This window comes from Ailuropoda melanoleuca, chromosome 11, assembly GCF_002007445.2.
Source record: "Ailuropoda melanoleuca isolate Jingjing chromosome 11, ASM200744v2, whole genome shotgun sequence".
In the NCBI taxonomy this organism is placed as follows: domain Eukaryota; kingdom Metazoa; phylum Chordata; class Mammalia; order Carnivora; family Ursidae; genus Ailuropoda; species Ailuropoda melanoleuca.
This window is the reverse complement of record NC_048228.1, coordinates 55,528,738-55,554,256: the sequence shown is the minus strand read 5'-3', so window position 1 is coordinate 55,554,256 and position 25,519 is coordinate 55,528,738. Positions and strand designations below refer to the sequence as shown.

Here is a 25,519-nt window from a genome sequence, read left to right as displayed (position 1 = left end):
AGGTGAGTCTCATGCATTCTAAAGTTTGAGACTCACTGATCTAATACATGTTTACATATTTCCCTGATTTGTTGCCTGGGCAGAAAGAAGAACCAAAAAACAATTAACACACAAAAACCACTGCAGTTTACAAGTTAGTGAATGCTACCCCAGCCGACCTAAGTGATATACATACATTATGTATATTGGGGTTTCATATTTAAAAAGCTTTAAGATAGATATTTTTACTCCCATTTTTCAATCTTAGCTTCAACAAACTTGCCATTAGTGACCTGTCATTCAGTCACTAAGTATAGCCTGCATTTCAACCCGGGCCATGGATTTACCCACTATACTACAATGCCACCCCAAAGCCAAGACCTGGGAAATATATCAAAGGTTAATTCTCCTATCCCACTGCTTCTAGGTTAGGGAGTCCACGCACGTCTGACCATGAATGTGTATTCATTGGTGTATGTATGATGCAGTACTGTAATTATGATTCGTTTTGAATATCAAGTTATATAAAACAATTAGAAATGACAATAGTCTTAAAGTGAAAACTGAACACTTGGCTTGGGTCTACTGGTTTCTAAGGGCTTGGTACAAAAAAGCATTACTCCCACTGTTAATTAACATAATTTTTCTCTACTGGTGCTGAGTGTTCTCACTTAGGTAAATGGCCAACTTGTCAAGAACTCTACAGAAAGAAAACATTCTCACCAACAATACCCACTTATGGCTGTCTTGTAAAAATATCTATTTAATTCAAACTAAAAAGAAAGGACAAAAAGTACAAACATAATTGACTTTTTTGACAGGTTGGTCACATTAACCTCAAAATGCTTCATGAGTTGTGAGAAATGTTATAGAAGGGATAAATGATCACCAAAGAGCTTCTATTAATATTTGTTAAGACTATAGCAGTGATTCAGTTTCATTGCCATTTACTAGACTAATGAACTGATCAAATCGTTAATTACCCACGACGTTGGTTTTCTCTTTTACAATATAAAAGTAACACCCACAGCGTTATTGTGAGGATTAAATGAGATGGCATAGGTGAAATGCCTGGCACGTGAAGAATGCTCAATATCACCATCATTAAATCAGATACCTCATAATTGGCTTTATTAATTTAATTTAGGCCCTGCAGAAGCAGAATCCGAGATTAAAGGTGCAAGAGATTTATTAGGAAAAACACCTGTAAGAGGATATGGGTGGGAGCCCAGGAAGACTGGGAGAACTATCAGACCCTGATGCAGGCCTGGCCCATGTGGAGGAAAGAGGATAGGAAGGAAGGTTGTATAGGTAATAGCTAATGGTGGTGCAGTACCAAGAAATCTTTAGTGAAGTTGATTGGGGAGCCAAGTCAGTCACCCAACAGGGGAGTCCTGTGTCTCCCAGAAATGAGCCTGTCTTGGTATTCTTGCCACACTCGATCATTATTGGCTGGGAGCAGGAGCTCCTGGACCTCTCGCACAAACACAGCGATTCATACTAGGGCCGTCAGTCAAATGAGCTTCCCGCAAAGAGCCAAGAGTCTTCTTTTCCAAGCGGCCTCTCCTATGCTGATTCCTTAGTGTTCCCCTGCTAAATTGTCCACTGATACAAGCAAACGTATGAAAGAATTTCAATCTTTCTTCAACAACTCTCATTTAAGAGCCAGCAGCTGCTCTGTATTTATACTGAATGAGTTAATGTTNTTGGGCAACTAATCTTTGATAAAGCAGGAAAAAACATCCGGTGGAAAAAAGACAGTCTCTTCAATAAATGGTGCTGGGAAAATTGGACAGCTACATGCAAAAGAATGAAACTTGACCACTCTCTCACACCATACACAAAAATAAACTCCAAATGGATGAAAGACCTCAATGTGAGACAGGAATCCATCAAAATTCTAGAGGAGAACATAGGCAACAACTTCTATGACATCGGCCAGAGCAACCTTTTTCACGACACATCTCCAAAGGCAAGAGAAATAAAAGATAAAATGAACTTATGGGACTTTATCAGGATAAAGAGCTTCTGCACAGCCAAGGAAACAGTCAAAAAAACTAAGAGACAGCCCACGGAATGGGAGAATATATTTGCAAAGGACACCACAGATAAAGGACTGGTATCCAAGATCTACAAAGAACTTCTCAAACTCAATACACGAGAAACAAATAAACAAATCATAAAATGGGCAGAAGATATGAACAGACACTTTTCCAATGAAGACATACAAATGGCTAACAGACACATGAAAAAATGTTCAAAATCATTAGCCATCAGGGAAATTCAAATCAAAACCACACTAAGATACCACCTTACACCAGTTAGAATGGCAAAAATTGACGAGGAAAGACACAACAATTGTTGGAGAGGATGTGGAGAAAGGGGATCCCTCCTACATTGTTGGTGGGAATGCAAGTTGGTACAGCCACTCTGGAAAACAGTGTGGAGGTCCCTTAAAAAGTTAAAAATTGAACTACCCTATGACCCAGCCATTGCACTACTGGGTGTTTACCCCAAAGATACAGACGTAGTAAAGAGAAGGGCCATATGCACCCCAATGTTCATAGCTGCATTGTCCACAATAGCCAAATCATGGAAGGAGCCGAGATGCCCTTCAACAGATGACTGGATTAAGAAGCTGTGGTCCATATATACAATGGAATATTACTCAGCTATCAGAAAGAACGAATTCTCAACATTTGCTGCAACATGGACGGCACTGGAGGAGATAATGCTAAGTGAAATAAGTCAAGCAGAGAAAGACAATTATCATATGATTTCTCTCATCTATGGAACATAAGAACTAGGAAGATCGGTAGGGGAAGAAAGGGATAAAGAAAGGGGGGGTAATCAGAAGGGGGAATGAAGCATGAGAGACTATGGACTCTGAGAAACAAACTGAGGGCTTCAGAGGGAAGGGGGATGGGGGAATGGGATAGGCCGGTGATGGGTAGTAAGGAGGGCATGTATTACATGGTGCACCGGGTGTTATACGCAACTAATGAATCATCGAACTTTACATCAAAAACCAGGGATGTACTGTATGGTGACTAACATAATATAATAAAAAAACATTAAAAAATATGCTGCGTCTTAGAGTTTAACTGAACTGCTGAAAGAATGAAGACCTACAGAACTGTAAGTTTGCAGTCCTCTTTCAGCTGTCATTTAATGAGGCTAACACTGGAATAAGGGTCTTTCTTACAAGAGTCTGCAACATAACAAAAATGTTTTCTTTTTACTTAAATTCAATTAATTAACATATAGACATATAGTCTGTCATTAGTTTCAGAGGTAGAGTTCAGCCATTCATCAGTCTTACATAACATCCAGTACTTATTACATCACGTGCCCTTCTTAACGCCCATCACCCAGTTCCCCCATCCCCCACCTCCCCTCCCCTCCAGCAACCCTCAGTTTGTTTCCTTTGGTTAAGAGTCTCTTATGGCAGCAATGTCCACAATAGCCAAAAATGCTTGCTTTTTTTTTTTTTAAGATTGTATTTATTTATTTGTCAGAAAGAAAGAGAGAGCACAAGCAGGGGGAGTGGCAGGCAGAGGGAGAAGCAGGCTCCCCGCTGAGGAAGGGGCCCATTGCAGGACTCAATCCCATGACCCTGGGATCATGACCTGAGCATAAGACAGATGCTTAACCGACTGAGCAACCCCGGTGTCCCCCAAAAATGTTCTCTATTGGGTATGCAGAAAAACTAAAGCAAGGATGCGGAAAGAGCAGAGGACCCTCTTCAGAAAGAGTCTTCCCCTAAAAGTTCTCATCATAGAGGAAAAAAAATTTTTGTGACTGTATGAGGTGACGGATGTTAACTAAACTTGTCGTAGTAATCTTTTCACAATAGATACATATGCAAAGTCATTACGCTGTACATCTTAACTTATACAGTGTTATATGTCAATTATATCTCAATAGAACTGGGGGCGGGGGAGGGCAGAAATGTAGTTTCACAGGCCTCTTAGGAACTTCCCTGGTATAATCTGAAACTAGCCCCTTGACAGAGAGGTCAGGGAGAGACCAAAAAAGCAGGCCACTCCATGCTGGTAGGTGGCAATTTTTATAATAGCAAAGGGAACTTACATACGAGGCTTGTCTTGGGCAGCAACAGGACAAATGGATCCCCGCACCTGCCTACCAAATCTTAAAATCTTATAAAGAGGCCTTAACTGGGCTCAAGCATGTATACCATGCAGGTGTTTTCAACACCACATCACTATCTCAAGGAGATGTCCTTACAGCAGCCTCCAGGAGCGAGAAAGGCTAGCAGAACCCACATTCCAAAGACAGGGGAGGGGGAGAGAAACCTCTAAGTGCCCAGGTCCAGCTCATGGGTCAATCAGTGGTCACATCTTTTTTGATCACGTTCCCCAACAGGAAGTCCCCCATAAATTCTCGTAACACTTTGGACCCTATTTGTTTGCTTTTATTAGATTCTGTCAAATGATTGTCATTATTTATGCATATGTCTTGTCTCCTCAAGTAAGCCGGATTCATGTTCATGCATTCAACAAATATGAATTGAGCACCTCAATGTGCCCGGGACTGTTCTGGGTGCTGGGGATACATCACTGGGCAAAATAAAAATGCCCGCCCTTGTAGACTTTATACTATAGTGTGGGAGAGAAACCATAGAATGATAAATAAGTAAATTATATAGTCTACTAGAGGGTGATAAGTACACGAGGAGAAATGAACCAGGATAAGGAAATACAGTTTGCAGTGGTTTTTTTTAATTTTAATTTATTTATTTGCAAAGAGAGAGAGCACAAGCAGGGGGAGCGACAGAGGCAGAGGGAGAAGCAGGCTCCCCACTGAGCAAGGAGCCCGGCATGGGGCTTGATCCAGCATGACCTGAGCCAAAGGCAGACGCTTAACCAACTGAGCCACCCAGGTGTCCCTAGAGTTTGCACTTTTTAAAAACAGGGGTGAGCTTCATGAGAAGATGACAACTGACCAGATGTCTAGGGAGTGAGTGGTGTTGACTGTTTTGAGGGCACTTATCACAGCTGAATCACCAACAAATGTAGCACAGTTCCTCACATGTGATAAATATTTAATAAATGTTTACTGATTAGATAAAATTCAAAAACTTGGCTAAAACCACGCACTAGATTAGTCAAGAATAATATGTCTTTAGTGCATCAAAACTGATTCTTACTGAAGCATGAGCATGTCCCAGCTTTATCCTCTGACAAAAAACAACAACAACAAACCAACACTGAATAATCAGTATGAACACTGTGGAAGTTATGAAAAATTACTGTTACCATTAAAAAAAAACAAACAGAAAAATGCCTCTTCAGGAAACTGACTTTTACTAATCAGCCTCCCATTGTTTTAAATCCAGAGTCAGCATGTACTTTCCACAGAACCCTTGGATATGTATGTCTGTTGGCCTTGGCTTTCCGCCATAAGAAGTTTTATGCGCCATGATAAACATCATGTTTGTCAAGAGAGACCTTGCCTCTTAATTTAATTTTAGCTTTAAATGACAAAGCTATTTCAAATATGTACATGTATGAATTCAGCAATTAATGCATAATTATACCATACTTATAAACTACTCATCAGTAATAAATTATATTTTACCTTACATGCAGCAAAGTTAACACGGGTAAACTTTTCAATAAATTATCTCACACAGGTATATGCTTATGAATCTATTTAATTGTACAAGCTGTGCTAGAGAATACATATTTTGGATACATATTTCATTAGATTCAGTTACAACATAGATGATTTCCAATGGGCATTTCTTACACTATCTTGATTATCAAAAAAAAAAAAAAGTCTGTATCATCTGCCACCAAATCTGTACTATGTCAAAATATATTTTTCAATTATGCATTTAATTATGTCACTTTCGGCTCATTGGTCTCATAAATGGAGATCCCATTTTAAATTATTTTTGCAAATATTTCCAAAACATGTTTTCCAATTTTCTAGTGAAGACATGTAACTGACCTATGTTTACATATAAATTTTCTCTGCACAGTAATACTTTTTAAAAAGAGAATAGGGCAGAAGGTGCAAAAGCTCTGGCTCTCCAAGGCAAGACCAAAAAAAAAAAAAAAGTGAAATTTTCTCCTCTTGTCTATTTTTAAATGCTAGGAATTGTATTCTTAAGGTAGTATACCCCTTCGGGCAAGGATTAGGAGAGATTTCAATACTTTGAGAACATAGAGTTGAAAAATAATTTCAATAAAAATAATGTTACTATTTCTATTTGTGGGTAGTTTTATATTAACAAAAAAAATCACTATTTCAAATTCATTGGTAGTAAATATATTAACTTTCCGGATCAAAATGAAGAGCCTTTCAAGAAAAGGAGCTGTGCAGTCAGGAATGACTTAACTAGTCGGGGTAGCAGGAATCCGGGGTCAAGGCTGTTTCCACCATTCTGGTCTGACCGCCATATGTAAATGGCACCCGATTTGTATAGCACTTGTTTCTGTCATAGGTGTAGCAGGTCTCACTGTCTTCATCACAGAGATTGCTCTGGGAGGCAATAACTATTTGATTACCCAGCTCCACTTCTACAGGATCACATTTTTTACAGCTGAAAAATAAATATATTCATTAGACAATCCCCATCAAATATTGTCTCAGAATCTGAGTGACTATTAGTTTCTGTCCAAAATTAGCTAGCTCTTGCTTGTAACTCCTTTCAGACCTCAGCTACTCTACAATACAGGATAGTTAATGGGATTTTTCAACCTTTAATATATAAAAATTAGTTGAAAGTGAACAATACAATTAACGATATGATAATATGATTGTTTTGTCTATACCATACAGCAACTTCTACTCTCTTAGGTTTATTCCCACCTCTATACTGGGATTAAACAAGTTCTTTATAGTGACAAGGAAGGCAGAGTATTTTTAAGAAAAAGAGATTGTTTGATGTTGGATTCCATAGCTTCCAAAGAAACACCTCCATGTTAGTATGTCTGAAATCCAATTATTTAACCATTAAGACAAATTGGCCCTTCTGTACTAATGGTAGTAATTTCTTATTTAAAATGAATTCATAGCTAAATTTTATCTGTGATAAAGTTTTATAAATTTATGATATCTAATAACTAACATAGAAAATAATGTATTCAAAAGCTCAAATTATATTGGTAAATATTTATACCCCATATTTTCAGAAACATTCCTACTAACAAGTTTAAAGTTATTAACTTCCATATCTATAGTAGCATGAAAGAAAATCTCTTACAGGTCAGACAAATGGTACACAAATTTGGTTCTCACTGGTGAGGTGGGATCAGAGATATTCTCCCGGTTGTTCAGAGGAACACTAAAAAAAAAGAAAGAAAATAAATCAAAATAATGACACTAGCAGATATTGCTATTTTTGGTAATAGGCATATTGCTGGGACGGTACTTACTATTTCATCAGGAATTTAGTACATTTAGCACTCTATAACACTCTAGAATCACTCTACAGTAATACTCTTCACTCAGATTTCACAGTAATTTGCTATATTTTAAACATTTCCCATCTTGGGGCGCCTGGGTGGCTCAGTCGTTAAGCATCTGCCTTTGGCTCAGGGCGTGATCCCAGTGTTCTGGGATCGAGCCCCACATCAGGCTCCTCCACGAGGAGCCTGCTTCTTCCTCTCCCACTCCCCCTGCTTGTGTTCCCTCTCTCACTGGCTGTCTCTGTCAAATAAATAAATAAAAATCATTAAAGAAAAAACAAAACCATTTCCCATCTTGTGCTTATTCCTGTCACAGCATTTACAATACTGTATTGTAATTGCCTTTAAATAGTTTAAAGTTCCCTACTAGACTGTAAATTATTTGATGGCATGGACTGTGTCTTATATAAATTGTTGTATCTCCAGCTCCAGTCCTCAATGGCATTTAGTAGCCCTCAATAAATGTTTGCCAAATGAATGAATCTATTCTTTATTAGATTGTGAAGGCTCTAGTAATATCAGAGAAAGCTTTAAATAATGAGAAAGATAATAAACATGTATGAGTATCTACTGTGGGTTTTCAAACACTATCTTAAATGCTTTTGTCCATTAGCATACTTAATTTTGTCCACTTAGCATATTTAATCCTCACATAAAGTCAATGTGTATATATACATACATACATAATTATCTATGGAAACAGATTCATGTAAGTGCTACACATCAAAAAGAGGAGTGGGGGGGGGCGCTGTGTGGCTCCATTGGTTAAGTGACCAACTCTTGATTTCCGCTCAGGTCATGATTTTAGGTTTGTGAGATAGAACCCTGCATCAGGCTCCATGCCCAGCATGGAGATTCTCTCTCTCCCTCTGCCCCTCTCTGCACCCTGCTCTCTCTCTCTCTCTCTTAAAAAAAAAAAATGGGAGTAGAGACATAGGTACTACAGTCAATACACTCAAACAATGGCTAATATCAGAAAGTATCTTTGCTTACAACATGAAAAAAAAAAGAAATTGAAAGTGCCACATACATAATTCTGATGTTTCTCTCCACAATGTCTTCATTAGGATCTTCTGGAGAAGGGATGATCCTGGAAGTAATCCGGGCACACTGACATTTGTTGTCAACAAGAACAGTCCTTCCATCTTCATCTTGGGCTTGAAAGATAAAACATATTAAGAAGGAAAGGGGGGAAATTCTGTTTCTATACTTTTATTGAGTTAATTTATCTATTCTCCAGTAGAAAAACTAAGTTTTATGGTTGATCAGTTTCAGCTTTCTCCATTTTTGTCGTCTTTCCTAGTCTAAAACGCTAAGTGGAATCTCACAGCATCGTGAAGGAAATCCAAAATCCAAATGCATTCCAAATTGTTTTCTTTTTCCCTCGGCCCAGTCTGTGGGAACCTGGGCTAAAGAACTCTAGTTTTCATTGAAAACTAATAGAGGCACAGCTCTCTGAATAATGTAGCCTTGTAAAAATCAGTGCCAAATGACTAAATGATACAGAAATCAAAAATCTAGACTAGATTTCTCTCAGACCAAAGTAATTATTCAAAAGTGAACAAAAAATAACATTGGGCTTTATAAGTCCTGGTTTGAAGTGTCACATCCTTCCTGAACACCTATTTATATATATTTTTTTCTCCTTTAGATTGGATTAGAGTTAAGAACAGGCACATTTTCCCCAAGATAACCCTATTTTGTGAGACTTTTGAATATTCTCTACTATAATTTTCAAAAACTTAATTATATTCTTCTTCTTATAACAATCAGGTTATCATGGCATATGATTCAATCAAATAAAATAAGTGTTATATTTATTAAAATTCTTATAAGAATTATTTTAAAAGATATGGCATATATAGATGTAAAATGCTATGAATTTGCAAAAACAATTTAGAAAATATTGTGAGATATAAGCTCTATTTAATATAATATACCGTTTATAGAAAAAATAGTAAGTGAATGGATACACAGATGACCATTAAAGCCTTAACTCTGAGTATCAACATTTATTGTCTAATCTGAATATTGGACAAAGAGGTCTGGTAAGTGTTGCAAGAAATAAACAAAGAAAATTTCTTATTATCTGGACTTAGGTCAGTTAACAGGCATTTGAAGAATCAATAACAACTTTATTTAATAGTGCTAATTAAATAATAATGATGTTTGATATGTTTTTGTTTTGTCTTGTTTTTAAATTAAACATTTTTAGATCATTATAAATTCACATACAGTCATAATAAATACTAGAGAGAGAATCCATGTACATTTTACCCAGTTTGTCCCAGTGGTAACATCCTGCAAAACTATAGTACAATTTCCCAACCAGAATACCGAATTTGATAGAATTTACCAGTATTAGCTTTTACTTAATGTAGGGTACTTAAAACAAACAAACTTATAACCCACTACCATAAAATTACCTCATTAAATATGGTTTTTATTTCTATAATGTTAACTAATGACCTTTAAAATTTCCTCCCATCAAGCCTCAACTTGAAAAAAATATTTAGCACATTAATTCAAGTTACAAAGGTTAAATGGTTAGGATAAATATAATTGTAACTGGAAGCCTAATTATTTCAGAGGTGTCCCAAAGCAGAGAGGACATAATTGTATTTTAGTGTTGATGATAACAGTCATTACAAAAACATTTGAGACCATTGTTTTGTACTTCTAATTGTTAGAAGTACTTTACAATGCATTATTATGACATTATTCATAACTTCTTAATACATCTTCTGATAAAAGTCTGTATAGTATTGGAGAAGAAACATTATGAATTCAAGATAATAATATAACTCTTCTTAACATTTTGAAAAGAATAAGATGACTTAAATGTGTCCTCTCCCCTGCTCCTATATTCATGACTCTTAAATGTCTTTCTTTTTTCTTTTTTAATTTAAATTCAATTAATTAACATATAGTGAATTATTAGTTTCAGAGATAGAGTTTCGTGATTCATCAGTTGCTTATAACACCCAGCGTTCATTACTTCAAGTGCCCTCCTTAACGCCCATCACTCAGTTACCCCATCCCCCTACCCACCACCCCTTCAGCAACCTTCAGTTTGTTTCCTATAGTTAAGAGTCTCTTATGGTTTGTCTCCCTCTCTGATTTTGTCTTATTTTATTAAATGTTTTTCTAAATAGAATGCAAATGGATGTGTAATGCTTGATCAAAAATACAGATTGAGTTGAGTGATTTGACTATTAAAGTCTTAAATAAAAAATTTCTATATTTTATTTATAGTATATAATTTATTTTCTTACTGGAAACCTAGGAAAAAACTATTAATTTTAATTACCATTTACTGTTATTATATAAAAATATTAGGCAGTCTAATATATCTACCAGAAAATGTACAAACACAGGCAATTCACCAAGACTTAAAAGCTTCTAACATTCTCACTTACAGGTAATATTTTTCCAAATAAACCTGTGTTATAGATTGTGCCTTGCTTTATTCCAAGAATACCTGAGACATAGCAGGTGCTTAATAAATATTTGTTCAATTTAATTCAGTTCAAACAAATAAGAAAATATACTTAACAACACATACTAGATATGGACATAGTGAGTATACTAAAAGGTGATTCTCTAATACTGGCAGAATACAAGAGAAGTGAGGAGTGTGGGGTATAGGGTCAGATGGCCTGGGTTCTACAGGTTTGCTATGTGACTGTAGGTAAGTTATTTTGCCTCTCTAAATCTCAGCGGACTCAACTATATGTTAGAAGTATTAATAGTATCTATCCTCAAGTGGTTACTGTGAGAATTAAATGGAATAGTATGCGTAAAGCAGTCAGCATAATGCCTGGAAAATAGTATGTACTCAGTGATAGATCTTTTATATATGTTTTCATGTATGTTTACAGGTATATAAACATGTTCATAAATATCTATTTATATATAGAGAGATACATATACTGTACATGTTTTAATACTACTATCTTTGTGTTTAAATATTATTAGAAATGCATTATTTCTAATGCTAAATTAGTATAAAAGTATATGTAAAATGACTACTCTTAATTACATCATACCCTGTTCTGAAATAAGCAGCAGCTCAGTAAGTGTCAGAAACCATCAGGCCAAATTCTATCACTTCTAACTCATTACCCTTCTAGATGAAAATTATTACATCTATATTCAGAGCGTATTCCATTTTCTACAGTAGTTTGAAAGGTTAATAAACAAAATAATCAAAGTTATGCCATCAAGTCATAGGCAACCTGTATAATATCAAACATTGTTAAAGTGTCATACTAAATCTGTAGGCTCAGATCCAGGAACGTTAGAACTAACATCAGTCTCTCTGGGGAAGTAAAATCCCAATGCATCCCATATTGTAGTTATAGTAATTATTACTTCATTTCTCCAGATTATTCATTTAAGATACTCAAGGAGAGGATTACTGATTTTCAAGATTCAAAATGAGTATTTATATTTATATAAGTATAGCTATCAATACTTATCCAGAAATTATATTTTTTTTTATTCTCTAAGTTATAGAATGCAAACAAATAAGAGGAAAAAAAAGAATAAAAAGAATTACAACGAGTTTTCTCTGCATAAAGATCACTGCCCATATAAAGATTAAGGCCTGTTAGAAAATGTAGCCAGCTAACTAGCTAACCAAAGCACAAACATAAACATTTACATCTGAAGAGCAGATCTGTATTACATTTTTCCTTCTACGTGGGTTAATTTTCAGGATACCACATACCTGTCACAAGAACAGCTTTAACAAAAATGGCTAGGACTCCCCAGAAAAGCAAATGGTTCTTCATCTTGACTTCACGTCTTTTGAGAAACTGGAGCTAAAAAGTCAGGGTTAAGGTGTGTGATCTGTAAGGAGTGTGCAAATGATGGTGCTTCTGCTTTCTTAAAATAACACTCCAGGCAGCTAACAAACTAAAAACAATCACAACTGCGGTTGGAGTCAGAAATTTAAATGCTGCACTGGACAGAGATGTATGTCTCAGATTTCTGTATTTTCCTCCAAAGTATCCCCCCAAAAGCCATGCTTTGATGCAGTAACTCTGTATTTTACATTTACTCTATAAAATTAAACATGAAGATTAAAAACAACTTCAAGTCAGGAGTACGTTAAGAATGTTTAAATAGGGGTTCTCAACTTTATTTCCTAGATAATAAAGTTTTCAAATCAAATATGTGACATTTGTTTGCCTAGAGCAGTAAATAAAGGGAAGAGAAGGAAGAGAAATTAATTAAAGCCTTTCAAGGTCCCAACTGTACCTTAAGTCAACTTTTTCTCCTAGTCCTTAATTAACCAAGTTACCAGATTTAAATATACATATTATACATCACATACATAATATATACATAATCCGATTGCTTTCAGTTATTTTATAAACTCAAACATTAAATTGGAATTTGAAACAGACAGAGATTAGATGTATAAGTTGCCATGGTTTAATTTGATAGCATTAAGGCAGACCTTGTGTTTGATAATCTATAACAGCTTTCGGAATTATAAACCCATGAAATGATTTTTATTTGAGATGCCTCAACAGAAAACTGGATCACTGCAGTATTTCTGTAAGTTTTTGTCATTAATTAGTGTCAAAAAGCAAACAAACAAACAAAAAAGTAAACAAAACCCTGAGCTTTTGGACAGGGCATCCCCCTACCCTCTGCCACAACATGTTAGAATTTCCTGTCTCTTAGTCAGGGTTGGTTCCAAGAACATGTGTACATATATATATATACACAACATCAAATATGTTACTTTTGGTTCTCAGTTCTCTAATTTTTTAAGGGTCTCCTAGAATTTTGAGAGGCACTAAAGAAATGCTTCAGGATCATAAGTAGGCAAGCAGATTTCATAGCTAACAGCAGAAGGGGGCAGAATGAAAACTAATTTATTAAGGGCTGGCACATAACTGAATGTCTAACATGAACAAAGTGCCAGACACTAGAACATATAATATTACTGTACTATTAAACTTTACTCTCATTTTAATTTCTACTATCATAGGACTTAGAAACTACTTGGGGTTAAGAAAAACATTCTAGATGGGGTGACTGGGTGGCTCAGTCGTTAAGCGTCTGCCTTCGGCTCAGGGCGTGATCCCAGGGTCCTGGGATAGAGCCTGGCATCGGGCTCCCTGCTCCGCTGGGAGCCTGCTTCTTCCTCTCCCTCTCCCCCTGCTTGTGTTCCCTCTCTCGGTGGCTGTCTCTCTCTCTGTGTCAAATAAATAAATAAAATCTAAAAAAAAAAGAAAAAGAAAAACATACTAGATTCACATGAACAATTGTATCTATTGGGGGAAAGAAAACAAATCTGAAAACACATTATTTTAGTGTATGGTCAGGATGTCAAAACAAGTATCAACACTTAAGAGCTCCTCACCTCTAACTGTAGTTTCTAAATAACTGATTTATTCATTCACTCCAAAACAGTAATTAGAAGTTAGCTGGATACTTTTTTTTTTTTAAGATTTTATTTATTTATTTGACAGAGAGAAAGACAGCCAGCGAGGAGGGAACACAGCAGGGGGAGTGGGAGAGGAAGAAGCAGGCTCCCAGCGAAGGAGCCCCATGTGGGGCTCAATCCCAGGACTCGGGGATCACGCCCTGAGCCCAAGGCAGACGCTTAACAACTGAGCCACCCAGGCACCTCTGGATACTTTTTTTTTTAAGTCATTATTTCCTTGAAAATAAACTCAAGTCTAGATTTCCTCCCCAAAGCAAGTTGGATAAATCCTTGGGGACAAGAAGTTTCCCCCAAAGCTTAATTTTTATAAAAGCAAATATTAAGTTGATTCGTAATTACTAAGCTAAAGAAAATCTCTATATTTGATGTTTCTATCCTTTCAATCTTACAGTTTTGTATTTCTATTATGTAAACTATGCATCTAAAAGAAATAAATAAATAAAATAAAATAAAATAAAATAGATTACTCAATAAAAATAAGGGGTAGAGACCCAAGTGGCACCTTTGCCACCAGAAGAGAGTTACCTATACCTGCAATATAGGATCAGGACCAGTGTATTGCCCAGTGTGGTCCAGGGATTATTTTCCCTAGAACCATCTGGAGTACTAGCCAAAATATGGATTTCCTGGCTACACCCAATCAGAATTTCTGCAGACGTGACCTTGGAACGTGTATTTATAGAAAGCCTTCCAGTTGAGTCTAATGTGCAGTAAAGTTCGAAAATTCATAGACTAGAAGCATGGTGGGGGGAGGGTGATAACTAGCAGTATTATCTATTTACAGAAGAGCAAGAGGTTAATAAAGGTAATTTTTAAAAAATAAATAGGCTTACATTGAAAACAACTTAGCTGAAGCTTCTATTTTTATAATTCTGTGCTATAGGCAAATTGTTTCATTATCTTTTTAGCACTAATCAATTATATATAAATAACAGGTCCTGGTTTAACCTTTAAAACCATTTCATCTCAAGTTTTAGTTATGTTCTTCCCACCAAAAACTGTAAAATGTGAATAGTAGAACACTTTCTACTATGCAAGTTAGTTAAGTTACTGGGAGCTTAGCCACATTGTTCTAAATTCTTCCCCAAATGGTTTATTTTTCTACATTCATATATAATAAGATTCTTACAGTAAAAGTTTCAGTGATAGACTCATCCGGATAAAAGAAATCCTAAGGTAATTTAGTCTCACCTTCTTTACTCCCACTCAAGTTTTGTTTCAATTTCCTATACAGCAGACAGTCTGAGTTCAGCATTTGCTTAAAAACCACCTGAAACAGGTCAATGCTTCACTTCCTCTGGACACAGCTTATTATATACTTGGGATATTCAAATCATGACAAAGACTTTATTCTCTTGGGACACAAAAGATGCTCTCCTTGTTTTGCTCCTACCTCATTGGTGACTCCTCCTCAGTCTCTTGCTGAATTTTCCCGTGAATATTGAGGTTTGATCCTCAACCTTCTCTTTTCTCTCATCCTTATCTTAATTAATTTTATCTGATCCCATGGCTTTGACTACAGGACATGCTGTGACTTTCAAGTGCAAAATTCTAGACTTTACCTTGCCTGGTGAGCTCCAAACTCCTACATCCAACTTTCTATTTGATATCTCCACTTGTCTGTTTAACAGGTTTCCAAAACTTAACCAGGCAAAACAGTACTCTTGACAATCAAGCCACCCTCTCACTTCCAATCTGATCTTTTCCTATCTCTAGTCTTCCTTATCTCAGTATATCCACTTAGTTGTTCAAACCAAATCCTCTTCTTTGATTCCTTTTTTTTCTTCTCCCCCATATTCAGTTTACCACCATATCCTGTTGGTTTTATTTCAAGAATATATCCCAAATTTATCTGATTTTCTCCATTTTCACTGCCACCTGGTCCAAGTCTCTATCCTCTAGCCTAGATTACTACAATAGCCTCAGTCATAAAGTTATTTTTCTTTTGCCCCAGAATTGGCTAGTAGGGCTCACAACTAACAAACAAGAATGGCTAAGTACCCCAAATTCTAAAGAGAGTCAGACATTTCCTACAAGGCTTATCAGGAGGAAGAACAGAACTCAACTTATGGCCATCAACCACTCCCCGCCCCCATTCCTGAGCTTTCTCCTCTAGTCTTTAGAGGACTTTGGAGGGAAAGGGGAAATGACAACCCTGGAGCTCTTGGCTTTGTGGAAATAGTAGTGTTTATGGCAAGAGACTTTCCCCCTTTACTCTTGGGGAGGGAAGGACAGGTTGCTTTTCTCTCCCCAAATTCAAGTGAGGGAGAGATTCAAGAAAATAATTCGAAGAAATCAGGGACCCTGAAAAAAAGGGAAATTGAGAAGCAATAGAGCGTAATAGTTAAGAGAAAGGATTCTGAGTCTGACTGCTTGAGCTTATTTCCCAATTCATCATTTACTAGCTCTGTGAAATGGGCAAACCTTGAACACTCATTTAACCTCTGTCTGTAAAATGGGGACAATAACAATACATATTTCTTAAGATTGTTGTGGAGCTTAACATGTATTATGACATATAAAGAAGTTAGAAAAGATCTTGGCATACGGTAAGCACTCCATTAGTAGTGATTATTATCATCAGAACCATCATCATTATGTTGGTCACTCCCTGTTGAGTTGCAGAAAATGCAAACCCAACCTGGAGCTGTCTACTTTGAGGAAAGCATTCATGGGAGAACTGGACATTTCTCCTTGGGTTGTGGGCATGTAGGAACATAGCAACTGATATGTGTTCATGCTATATGACCCTTATAAGGTATGAATGAAAACATCTAAAAAAAAGCTATTATAACCAAAACAGTATGGTACTGGCATAAAAACAGACCCATATAAAATAAAAAACAAATAAACAAACAAACAAAAACAAATACATAGACCAATGGAACAGAATCTAGAGCTGAGAAATAAATTCACACACACAGGGTTAATTATTACTTGACAAGGGAGACGAGAATATTCAATGTCAAAAGGAGTCTTTTCAATAAATTTCTTTGAAAAAACTGAATATTCACATGCAAAAGAATGAAACTGGACCCCTATCTTCCACCATTCACAAAAATTAAACTGAAATGGATTAAGGACATAAGCATAACACCTGAAACCATAAAACTCCTAGACAAAAGCATAGTGGAAAAAGCTCCTTGACATTAGCCTTGGCAATGAGTTTTTGGATATGACACCAAAAGCATAAACAACAAAAGCAAAAATCAACAACTAGAACTACATCAAGCTAAAATCTTCTGCACAGGAAAAGGAATAATGAATAAAATTAAAATGCAATTTACAGAATGGGAGAAAATATTTGCAAACCATATATCTGATAAGAAATTAACATTATAGAAGATACAAGGAACTCATACAACCACATAGCAAAAAACCCAAACAATCCAATTTAAAAATAGGCAGAGGACTTGAACAGACATTTCTCCAAAGAAGACATTCAAATGGTTGACATGTACATGAAAGGTGCTCAACATCACTAATCATCAGGGAAATGCAAATCAAAACCACAATAAGATATTACCTCACACCTGTTGGAATAGCTATTACCAAAAAGACAAGAAATAACAAATGCTGGTGAGGATGTGGAGTAAAGGGAGCCCTTGTGCACTGTCAGCAGGAATGTTAATTGGTATAGCCACTATGGAAAACAGTATGAATGTTCTTCAAAAAGTTTAAAATATAACTACAATATGATCCAGCAACCCCACTTCTAGGTAATATCCAAAAGAATACCAAAGGAAATTAAACCACTATCTCAAAAAGATATCTGCACACCAAGTTCATTACAGCATTATTTGTGATAGCCAAGACAAGAAAATAACCCAAGTGTCCATAACCACAGGAATGAACCAAGAAAATGTGATATATATGATGGAATATTTTTTGGCCATAAAAAAGAGGAAAATCCTGCCATTTATGACAACACAGATGGACCTTAAGGGCATTGTGCTAAGTGAAATAAGTTAGACAGACAAAAACATTTACTGATTTCACTTATATGTGGAATTTAAAAACATTGATCTCATAGAAGCAGAGAGTAGAATTACTGGTTTCCAGGGGTGGTGGGGTGGAAAAAATGAGAAGATATTGGGCAAAGGGTACAAACTTCCAGTTATTTATAGATCTTGGATACTAGCCCTTTATCTGATATGTCATTTGCAAATTTCTTCTCCCATTCCATAGGTTGCCTTTCAGTTTCGTTGACTGTTTCTTTTGTTGTACAAAAGTTTTTTATTGTGATGAAGTCCCACAGAGCTACCCTATGACCCAGCAATTGCACTACTAGGTATTTACCTCAAAGATACAAATGCAGTGATCCAAAGGGGCACCTGCACCCCAATGTTTATACCAGCAATGTCCACAATAGCCAAACTATGGAAAGAGCCAAGCTGTCCATCAGCGGATGAATGGATAAAGAAGCTATGGTTGTGTGTGTGTGTGTGTGTGTGTGTGTGTGTGTGTGTGTGTATAATGGAATATTACTCAGCCAACAGAAAGGATGAAATCTTACCATTTATAAATTGAACTGGATGGAACTGGAGGGTATTATGCTGATCGAAATAAGTCAATCAGAGAAAGACAATTATCATATTGTTTCACTCATGTGAGGAATATAAGAAACAGCCCGGAGGATCATGGGGAAGGGAGGGAAAAATGGAATGGGAAGAAATCAGAGTGAGACAAACCATGAGAGACTATGGGAAAGAAACTGAGGGTTGCTGGAGGGGAGATAGGTGGGGGGATGGGGTAACTGGGTGATGGGCATTAAGGAGGGGACATGATGTGATGAGCACTGGGTGTTATATGCAGCTGATGAATTACTGAACTCTACATCTGAAACTAATAATGTTCTATATGTTGGCTAGTTGAATTTAAATTAAAAACAAAAACAAACTTCCAGTTATAAGATGAATAAGCTCTGGAGCTGTAAGGTATAGCATGGTGACCATAGTTAATAATACGGTATTGTATACTTAAAAGTAGCTATTAGAGAACTTTAATGTTCTTACCATAACAACAACAATAACAACGATAATTATGTGAGGTGAAGGATATGTTAACTAACCTTCCTGTGGTAACCATTTCACAATATATTTGTATCAAATCATCACATTTTACACCTTAAACAGTTACATGCCAATTATTTCTTAATAAAGCTGGAAAAGAAAAATACAACCAGAGTTTTACTAACTTGGGGAAGGAAGACTAAACTTGGAAGGACTGTTAGCTTTATTTGTAATAGCCTAAAAGTGGAAGCAACCTAAATATCCATACTGTATGATTCTATATATTATATATATATGTATATATATATATATATATATAGAGAGAGAGAGAGAGAGAGAGAGAGAGTTTGAATATAGGGACTTCATCAAGATAAAAAGCTTCTGCACAGCAAAGGAAACAATCAGCAAAACTAAAAGCCAGCCAGGGCACCTGGGTGACTCGGTTGGGCATCTGACTCTTGGTTTCCGCTCGGGTCCTGATTTCAGGGTTGTGGAATCAAGCCCCACATCAGGCTCCTGCCTGAGCACAGAGCCTGCTTGTCCCTCTCCCTCTGTTCCTCCCTTTGCTCACGAGGCTCTCTAAATTAATTAATTAATTAAATCTTTTTAAAAAATCCTAAAAAGCAGCCTACAGAATGGGAGAAGGTATTTGCAAATGACATATCAGATAAAGAGTTAGTACCCAAAATCTATAAAGAACTTAGCAAACTCAACACCCAAAAAATAAAAAATCCAGTTAAGAAATGGGCAGAAAAGCATGAATAGACATTTCCCCAAAGAAGATATACAAATGGCTAACTGACACATGAAAAAATGTGCAACATCACTCGGCATCAGGGAAATACAAATCAAAACCACAATGAGATACCACCTCACACCAGTCAGAATGCCTAAAATTAGCAAGTCAGGAAACAACAGATGTTGGTGAGGATGCAGAGAAAGGGGAACCCTCTTAAACTGTTGGTGGGAATGCAAGCTGGTGCAGCCACTCTGGAAAACAGTACAGAGGTTCCTCAAAATTTAAAAATAGAACTACCCTATGACCCAGAAATTGCACTACTAGTTATTTATCCGAAAGACACAAAAATAGTGATTTGAGGGGGGACATGCATCCCAATGTTTATAGCAGCACTATCCACAGTAGCCAAATTATGGAAAGAGCCCAAATGTCCATTGACAGATGAATGGAAAAAGAAGATGTATATATACAATAGAATATTACTCGGCCATCAAAAAGTATGAAATCTTGCCATTTGCAATGACGTGGATGGAGCTAGAGAGTATTATGATAAGCAAAATAAGTCAGTCAGAGAAAGACAAATACCATATGATTTCACTCATACGTGATATTTAAGAAGAAAAACAGATGAACATAGGGGAAGGGAAGGAAAAATAAAATAAGACAAAAAAAACAGAGAAGGAGGCAAACCATAAGAGACTCTTAATTATAGGGAAAAATCTGAGGATTGCTGAAGGGGCGATGGGTGAGTATGGAGTAAACAGGTGATGGGGATTAAGGAGGGCACTTGTAATAAGCAGTGGGTGTTATATGCATGTAGTGAATCACAAAATTCTACCCCTGAAACAAATGCTGCACTATGCTAACTAACCTGAACTTAAATAAAATCTTGAAAGAAAAAAATTTGAATATATATTATAAAAATATATAGTAGTATATTTTAAACATTATTTTAAATCATATCTTAATATATTTATATTAAATTTTGTGTTATATTAAATAATATATTACATTATTTAATTTAAATAATTATAATAAAATTATAATTTAATAAAAATGATTGTTTTAATACAAATAATTCTAGAAAATGAAAACAAACCTACAGTGACAGAAAGCAGATCAGTGATTGTTTGGAAAGTAGGGACAGGGAGAGAGGAGAGGAAAAGGATTACAAGGGTGCCTAAGGAAACTTTTGGGGAGGATATATATGTTCATTATCTTGATGGTAGTTACAAATTTCTGACTGTACATACATGTCAAAATTTATCGTACAGTTTAAATGTGTGCATTTCATTGTGTATCTATTACATCTCAATAAGGCTATTAAAAGTTCACATCTTCAGGATTCAGTTTTTAAGTATGATGTTAGGTTTTCTTTGAATGTTCTTTATCAAGTTCAGGAAGTTCCTTCCTATTCCTAGTTTGTTGGGTTTTTTTTTTTTTTTCAGAAATGGATAATGAACTTTTTATAATGGCTTTTCTCTGATTATTGAAATGACCACATGATTTTCATTTTGTAGTTTGTTAATACAGTGAATTAAAATTATTTTAAATGTTAAATTTACCTGGCCTTTCTGGGGTAACCCCACTTACTCATGATATAATATTCTTTTTATATTGATGGATTTAATTTATTAAAATTTTGCTTTGAATTTCTGCATTTATGCTCATAAAGGATATTGGTCTGAAATTGTTCTTATAATGTCTTTGCCTGGTTTTATTATCAAGACAATCCTGACCCAAATAGATTAAGTTTAGAAGTATCTTTTCCTCTCCAGTTTGCTGGAGGAGTTTGTGTAGATTAGTATTATTTTTTTCTTTCAAAGTGCGGCAGATTTCACCAGTGAAGCCAGGGCCTGGAAACTCTCTCAAGCCAAGAACCTGGGGCAATTGCAGAGATCTTCACATTTTTTTCTGTTTCTCAGGGATTACACCTTTTGTTACCTAATGTCCAATCTCTTAAAAATCATTGTTTCATAAGATTGTCAGGTTCTTTTAGTTGTTTCTGGTGGGAGGGTAAATCTGGTCTCTATTACTCCATCTTGTTTCAAATTGAATATTGGAGATTTGAAATTAAAAGTGAATTTGGGATATAAGTTTTTACACTGAACTAGACTTTTTTTTTAATAGACTACTCTTTAGACCTGTTTTAGGTTCAAAAAATAAATTAGACATTTAATGATAGAAAATAAATTAGACATTTAATGATAGAAAATTTCAAAAATTATTGAATCTTCTTAAGACATTGTCAAGGAAAGGCAAAGAAAAATTTAATCATGGTAATTTGGAAGCAATAATTTGGAGAAAAAATGATTTCATGTTTATAACTCATTAAACTATTCACTGCTTCAAACTCTTCTCTACATCCAGTCTTACGCCCATTACTCATCATCTACCCAGCAGATGGTGATCTTTTCAAAATATAAATTAGATTATATCTGATTCAAAACCTCTACTGGCTTCTCACTACACTTAGAATAAATTCAAACTCATTATCTTGCCTGATTTCCCGTAACTCTCTTCTTCACTTATCACTCTTCAGCTACTTACTCAGGGCCTTTGGACTTTTTGGTCCCTCTGAATGAAACACTTTTCATATCTTTGCATGGCTGGTCCCTCATAATCATTCAAGTCTCAAGTTAAGGGTCATTGCCTCAGAGAGAATTTCCCTGGTTGCAAATCATCCTAACCAATCACCAGTCACTGTCATATTACCCTTTTATTTTCTTCATACTATTTATCATAGTTTGAATTTCTTATTTAGTTTTAGTATCTGTATCCTCCTCATTAGAATAAAAGCTCCTTGAGAACGGCATTGTCTTGTTGCTCACTTCTGGTTTCCAAGATCAAAGCACAAGAATACCTAACATATATTGATTGAATAAAGGATGAATGGAGAACATTTTCATAAGGAGTTGAAAACTGTCTCTAATTTTAACTGTCCCCAGCAATGTTAGTCTCTTTTTTGAACAGGTTTTATATTGCTTTTTTAAGTGTTGTTTCCAGATAGGCATACCGTAGTCCAAGTGTTATCTGACCAGGTATAAAACAGCAGAACAGTAATATTTTTCAATAAATGCCACTTAAGATAACAGTATCTCACTTTTTTTTTTTNAATAAAGGATGAATGGAGAACATTTTCATAAGGAGTTGAAAACTGTCTCTAATTTTAACTGTCCCCAGCAATGTTAGTCTCTTTTTTGAACAGGTTTTATATTGCTTTTTTAAGTGTTGTTTCCAGATAGGCATACCGTAGTCCAAGTGTTATCTGACCAGGTATAAAACAGCAGAACAGTAATATTTTTCAATAAATGCCACTTAAGATAACAGTATCTCACTTTTGGCAGCTATGTTACAGTATTGGCTTCTAACAACTTTATAGTCAACTAAATTCCCCTTTTAAAAAATAAGCGCTTCTATAAAGTAATAACTTCCCCAAATTTAATACTTAAACAGTTGGGATTTGGGTATGAGATTTAGCATTGGTCCTTAAGATTTATCTTACTAAACTCAGACCAACATTACAACTTATTAGATTATTTTTAAGTCCAGATTCTGAAACCTAGCACATTAGTTAATTCTCTCAGCTTCACAGCATCTACAAACTTGATACACACGCCATCACAATCCTTATTTAAGTTGTTCAGAAAAACTTTAAATGGGCTGGTGCTGAAGACAGACTTCTTTTTTTTTAATAATTTTTATTTTGTTATATTAGTCACCACACAGTACATCCCCAGTTTTTGATGCAATGTTCCATGATTCATTATTTGCGTATAACACCCAGTGCACCATGCAATATGTGCTCTCCTTAATACCCATCACCGGTCTATCCCAATACCCCCCACCCTCTAAACAGAAGGGGGAATGAACCATGAGAGACTGTGGACTCTGGGAAACAAACTGAGGGCTTCTGAAGACAGACTTCTTTGGCATACATCAGAAGTCTCACCTCTAAGCTAACACCAGTCCATTAATAAGCACATTTTGGGTATAGCACTTCATTTCAAGCTAATTCATATAATACTATACCATCACACAGACTATAATTCTCCATGCCATCCATAAGGATAGTAAGAATACTTAAGTAATCAATCTCTCCTTAGCCTCTATCGTTAATATTATGTGATTTCTCCCCTTGAAAGTTTTTCATAATATAAAAGATCCTTGATATCCTGGCATCTTGCCATTTAAACACTTAAAAGGGATGATGATATTTTTTAATAGCCTTCTTGGCTTTAAATCCAAGATGTAGCTGGACTCTATTTTCCTTTTAATGGATTAAATTCTGCATTCAGTGTAACAAATCATTGTTCCCATTTGTCCTTGAACTTTATATATGAAAAACAAATTTTGGTAATGAATAGTATTGTCCAAATCAGCTCCAAAAGCACAGCATTTCAAGCACATCACAGGGTCATCAGGAACACAGCCTTTATACTTTATCTATATGTACCATATCTCCCCTTTCTAGACCTTTGGCACACTAGACAATACAAAAGTAACTTTTGAATCACCCAGAAACATAAAGAAGATCGTATTAGCACCAGAGGAAGGGACTTCAGCCAAGACAAGCTGACAAAAAATGATCTTCAATTCCATAAGAGCAGGTTAACTTATCAAGAACCATTAGCAGCTCTTTTTCATGGCGCATTGGAAGTGGTAGGCTACTTTAGGTTGAAGCTGAACATCTCTTTCCCAGCCACTGGCTGTCAGAAACTTATTGAAGTGGACAGTGAATGTAAGCTTTGTACCCACTACAAGGCGATATGGCCACGGAAGTTGGGGCTAACACTCTGGATGAAGAATGGAAGGCTTACATGGTCTGAGTGGGTGGTGGTAATGACAAACAAGGCTTCCCCATGAAGCAGGGTGTCCTGACCCATGGCTGTGTCCACCTGCAGCTGAGTAAGGGGAATTCCTGCTACAAACCAAGGAGGACTAGAGAAAGAAAGGGCAAATCTGTTTGGGGTTGCATTGTGGACGCCAGTCTCAGTGCTCTCAACTTCATCATTGTAAAAAAGGGGGAGAAGGGTATTTCTAGACTCACTGAGATGACTGTGCCTCATTGCCTGGAGCCCAAAATAGCTAGAAGAACCCACAAACTTTTCAATCTCTTAAAAAGATGCTGTCCGCCAGTATGTTGTGATAAAGCCCCTAAACAAAGAAGATGAGAAACCTAGAACTACAGCGCCCAAAATTCAGGGTCTTGTTACTACACGTGCCCTCCAACACAAACATCGGCATATTGCTCTGAAGAAGGAGCGTACTAAGAAAAGTAAGGACGGGCCTGCAGAATATGCTAAACTTTTGGCCAAGACAATGAAGGAGGCCAAAGAAAAACGCCGGGAACAGATTGCCAAGAGAGAGAGCCTGACTCTTATCTTGAGGTTCTGGCAGAGAATCTACTTCTAAGCTCATTCAGGTTTTTGGCAGAAATTCAGTCCCTTAAGCTTTAGAGGTGATGTCCCCATTCCCTTCCCTGCTGTCAGTGGAGGTTGTTTTCAGCTTCTAGAAGATGACAGCATTCCCTGGCTAGTGGCCTCCTTGATCTTTAAAGGTAGCAATAGTGGGTCAAGTCCTACTTTGATCTCTGCTTTTGCCTCATCTCTCCTGCTTCCAGCTAGGGAAAGTTCTCTGCTTTTAGGATCTCATGTGATTACATTGGGCCCATTCAGATAATTGAGGATAAACTCCCCCACTTTAAGGCCCATACCCTTAGCCACAACTGCAAAATCTCTTTTGCTATGTAACAGTTAACATATTCACAGGTTCTAGGGATTAGGGCACGCACTTGCAGGGGTGTTTGTGGGGGACATTATTCTGCCTACCACAGAAGCAGACAAACACTGCTCCAAAAAGAAAGGAAACAGCAAGTAAAAGG

The 25,519-nt window shown here is 36.2% G+C and overlaps 1 protein-coding gene and 1 pseudogene across 1 annotated transcript; one reads left to right on the top strand and one right to left on the bottom strand.

Moving 5' to 3' along the window:
• Positions 1-5,638: 5,638 nt before the first annotated feature.
• On the bottom strand, positions 5,639-12,311 carry JCHAIN (joining chain of multimeric IgA and IgM). The gene is made up of 4 exons (XM_011225355.3): positions 12,151-12,311; positions 8,449-8,575; positions 7,214-7,294; positions 5,639-6,550 (listed from the first exon to the last, which is right to left on the bottom strand). Exons 1-4 carry the CDS (start codon positions 12,212-12,214, stop codon positions 6,346-6,348), a joined length of 477 nt encoding a protein of 158 aa, XP_011223657.1. The 5' UTR covers positions 12,215-12,311; the 3' UTR covers positions 5,639-6,345.
• An 8,065-nt stretch (positions 12,312-20,376) lies between these two features.
• Positions 20,377-25,050, top strand: LOC109489682 (annotated as a pseudogene).
• The last annotated feature ends 469 nt before the right edge of the window (positions 25,051-25,519 follow it).

Excerpts from the sequence above, each read along its gene's own strand:
- JCHAIN (XM_011225355.3), bottom strand. The coding sequence starts at position 12,214 with ATGAAGAACCATTTGCTTTTCTGGGGAGTCCTAGCCATTTTTGTTAAA. Across the intron at positions 8,576-12,150 it reads TAAAGCTGTTCTTGTGACAG|CCCAAGATGAAGATGGAAGG; the intron begins GTATGTGGTATC and ends TTATCTTTCAAG. Across the intron at positions 7,295-8,448 it reads GAGAGAAACATCAGAATTAT|TGTTCCTCTGAACAACCGGG; the intron begins GTATGTGGCACT and ends CTTTTTTTTTAG.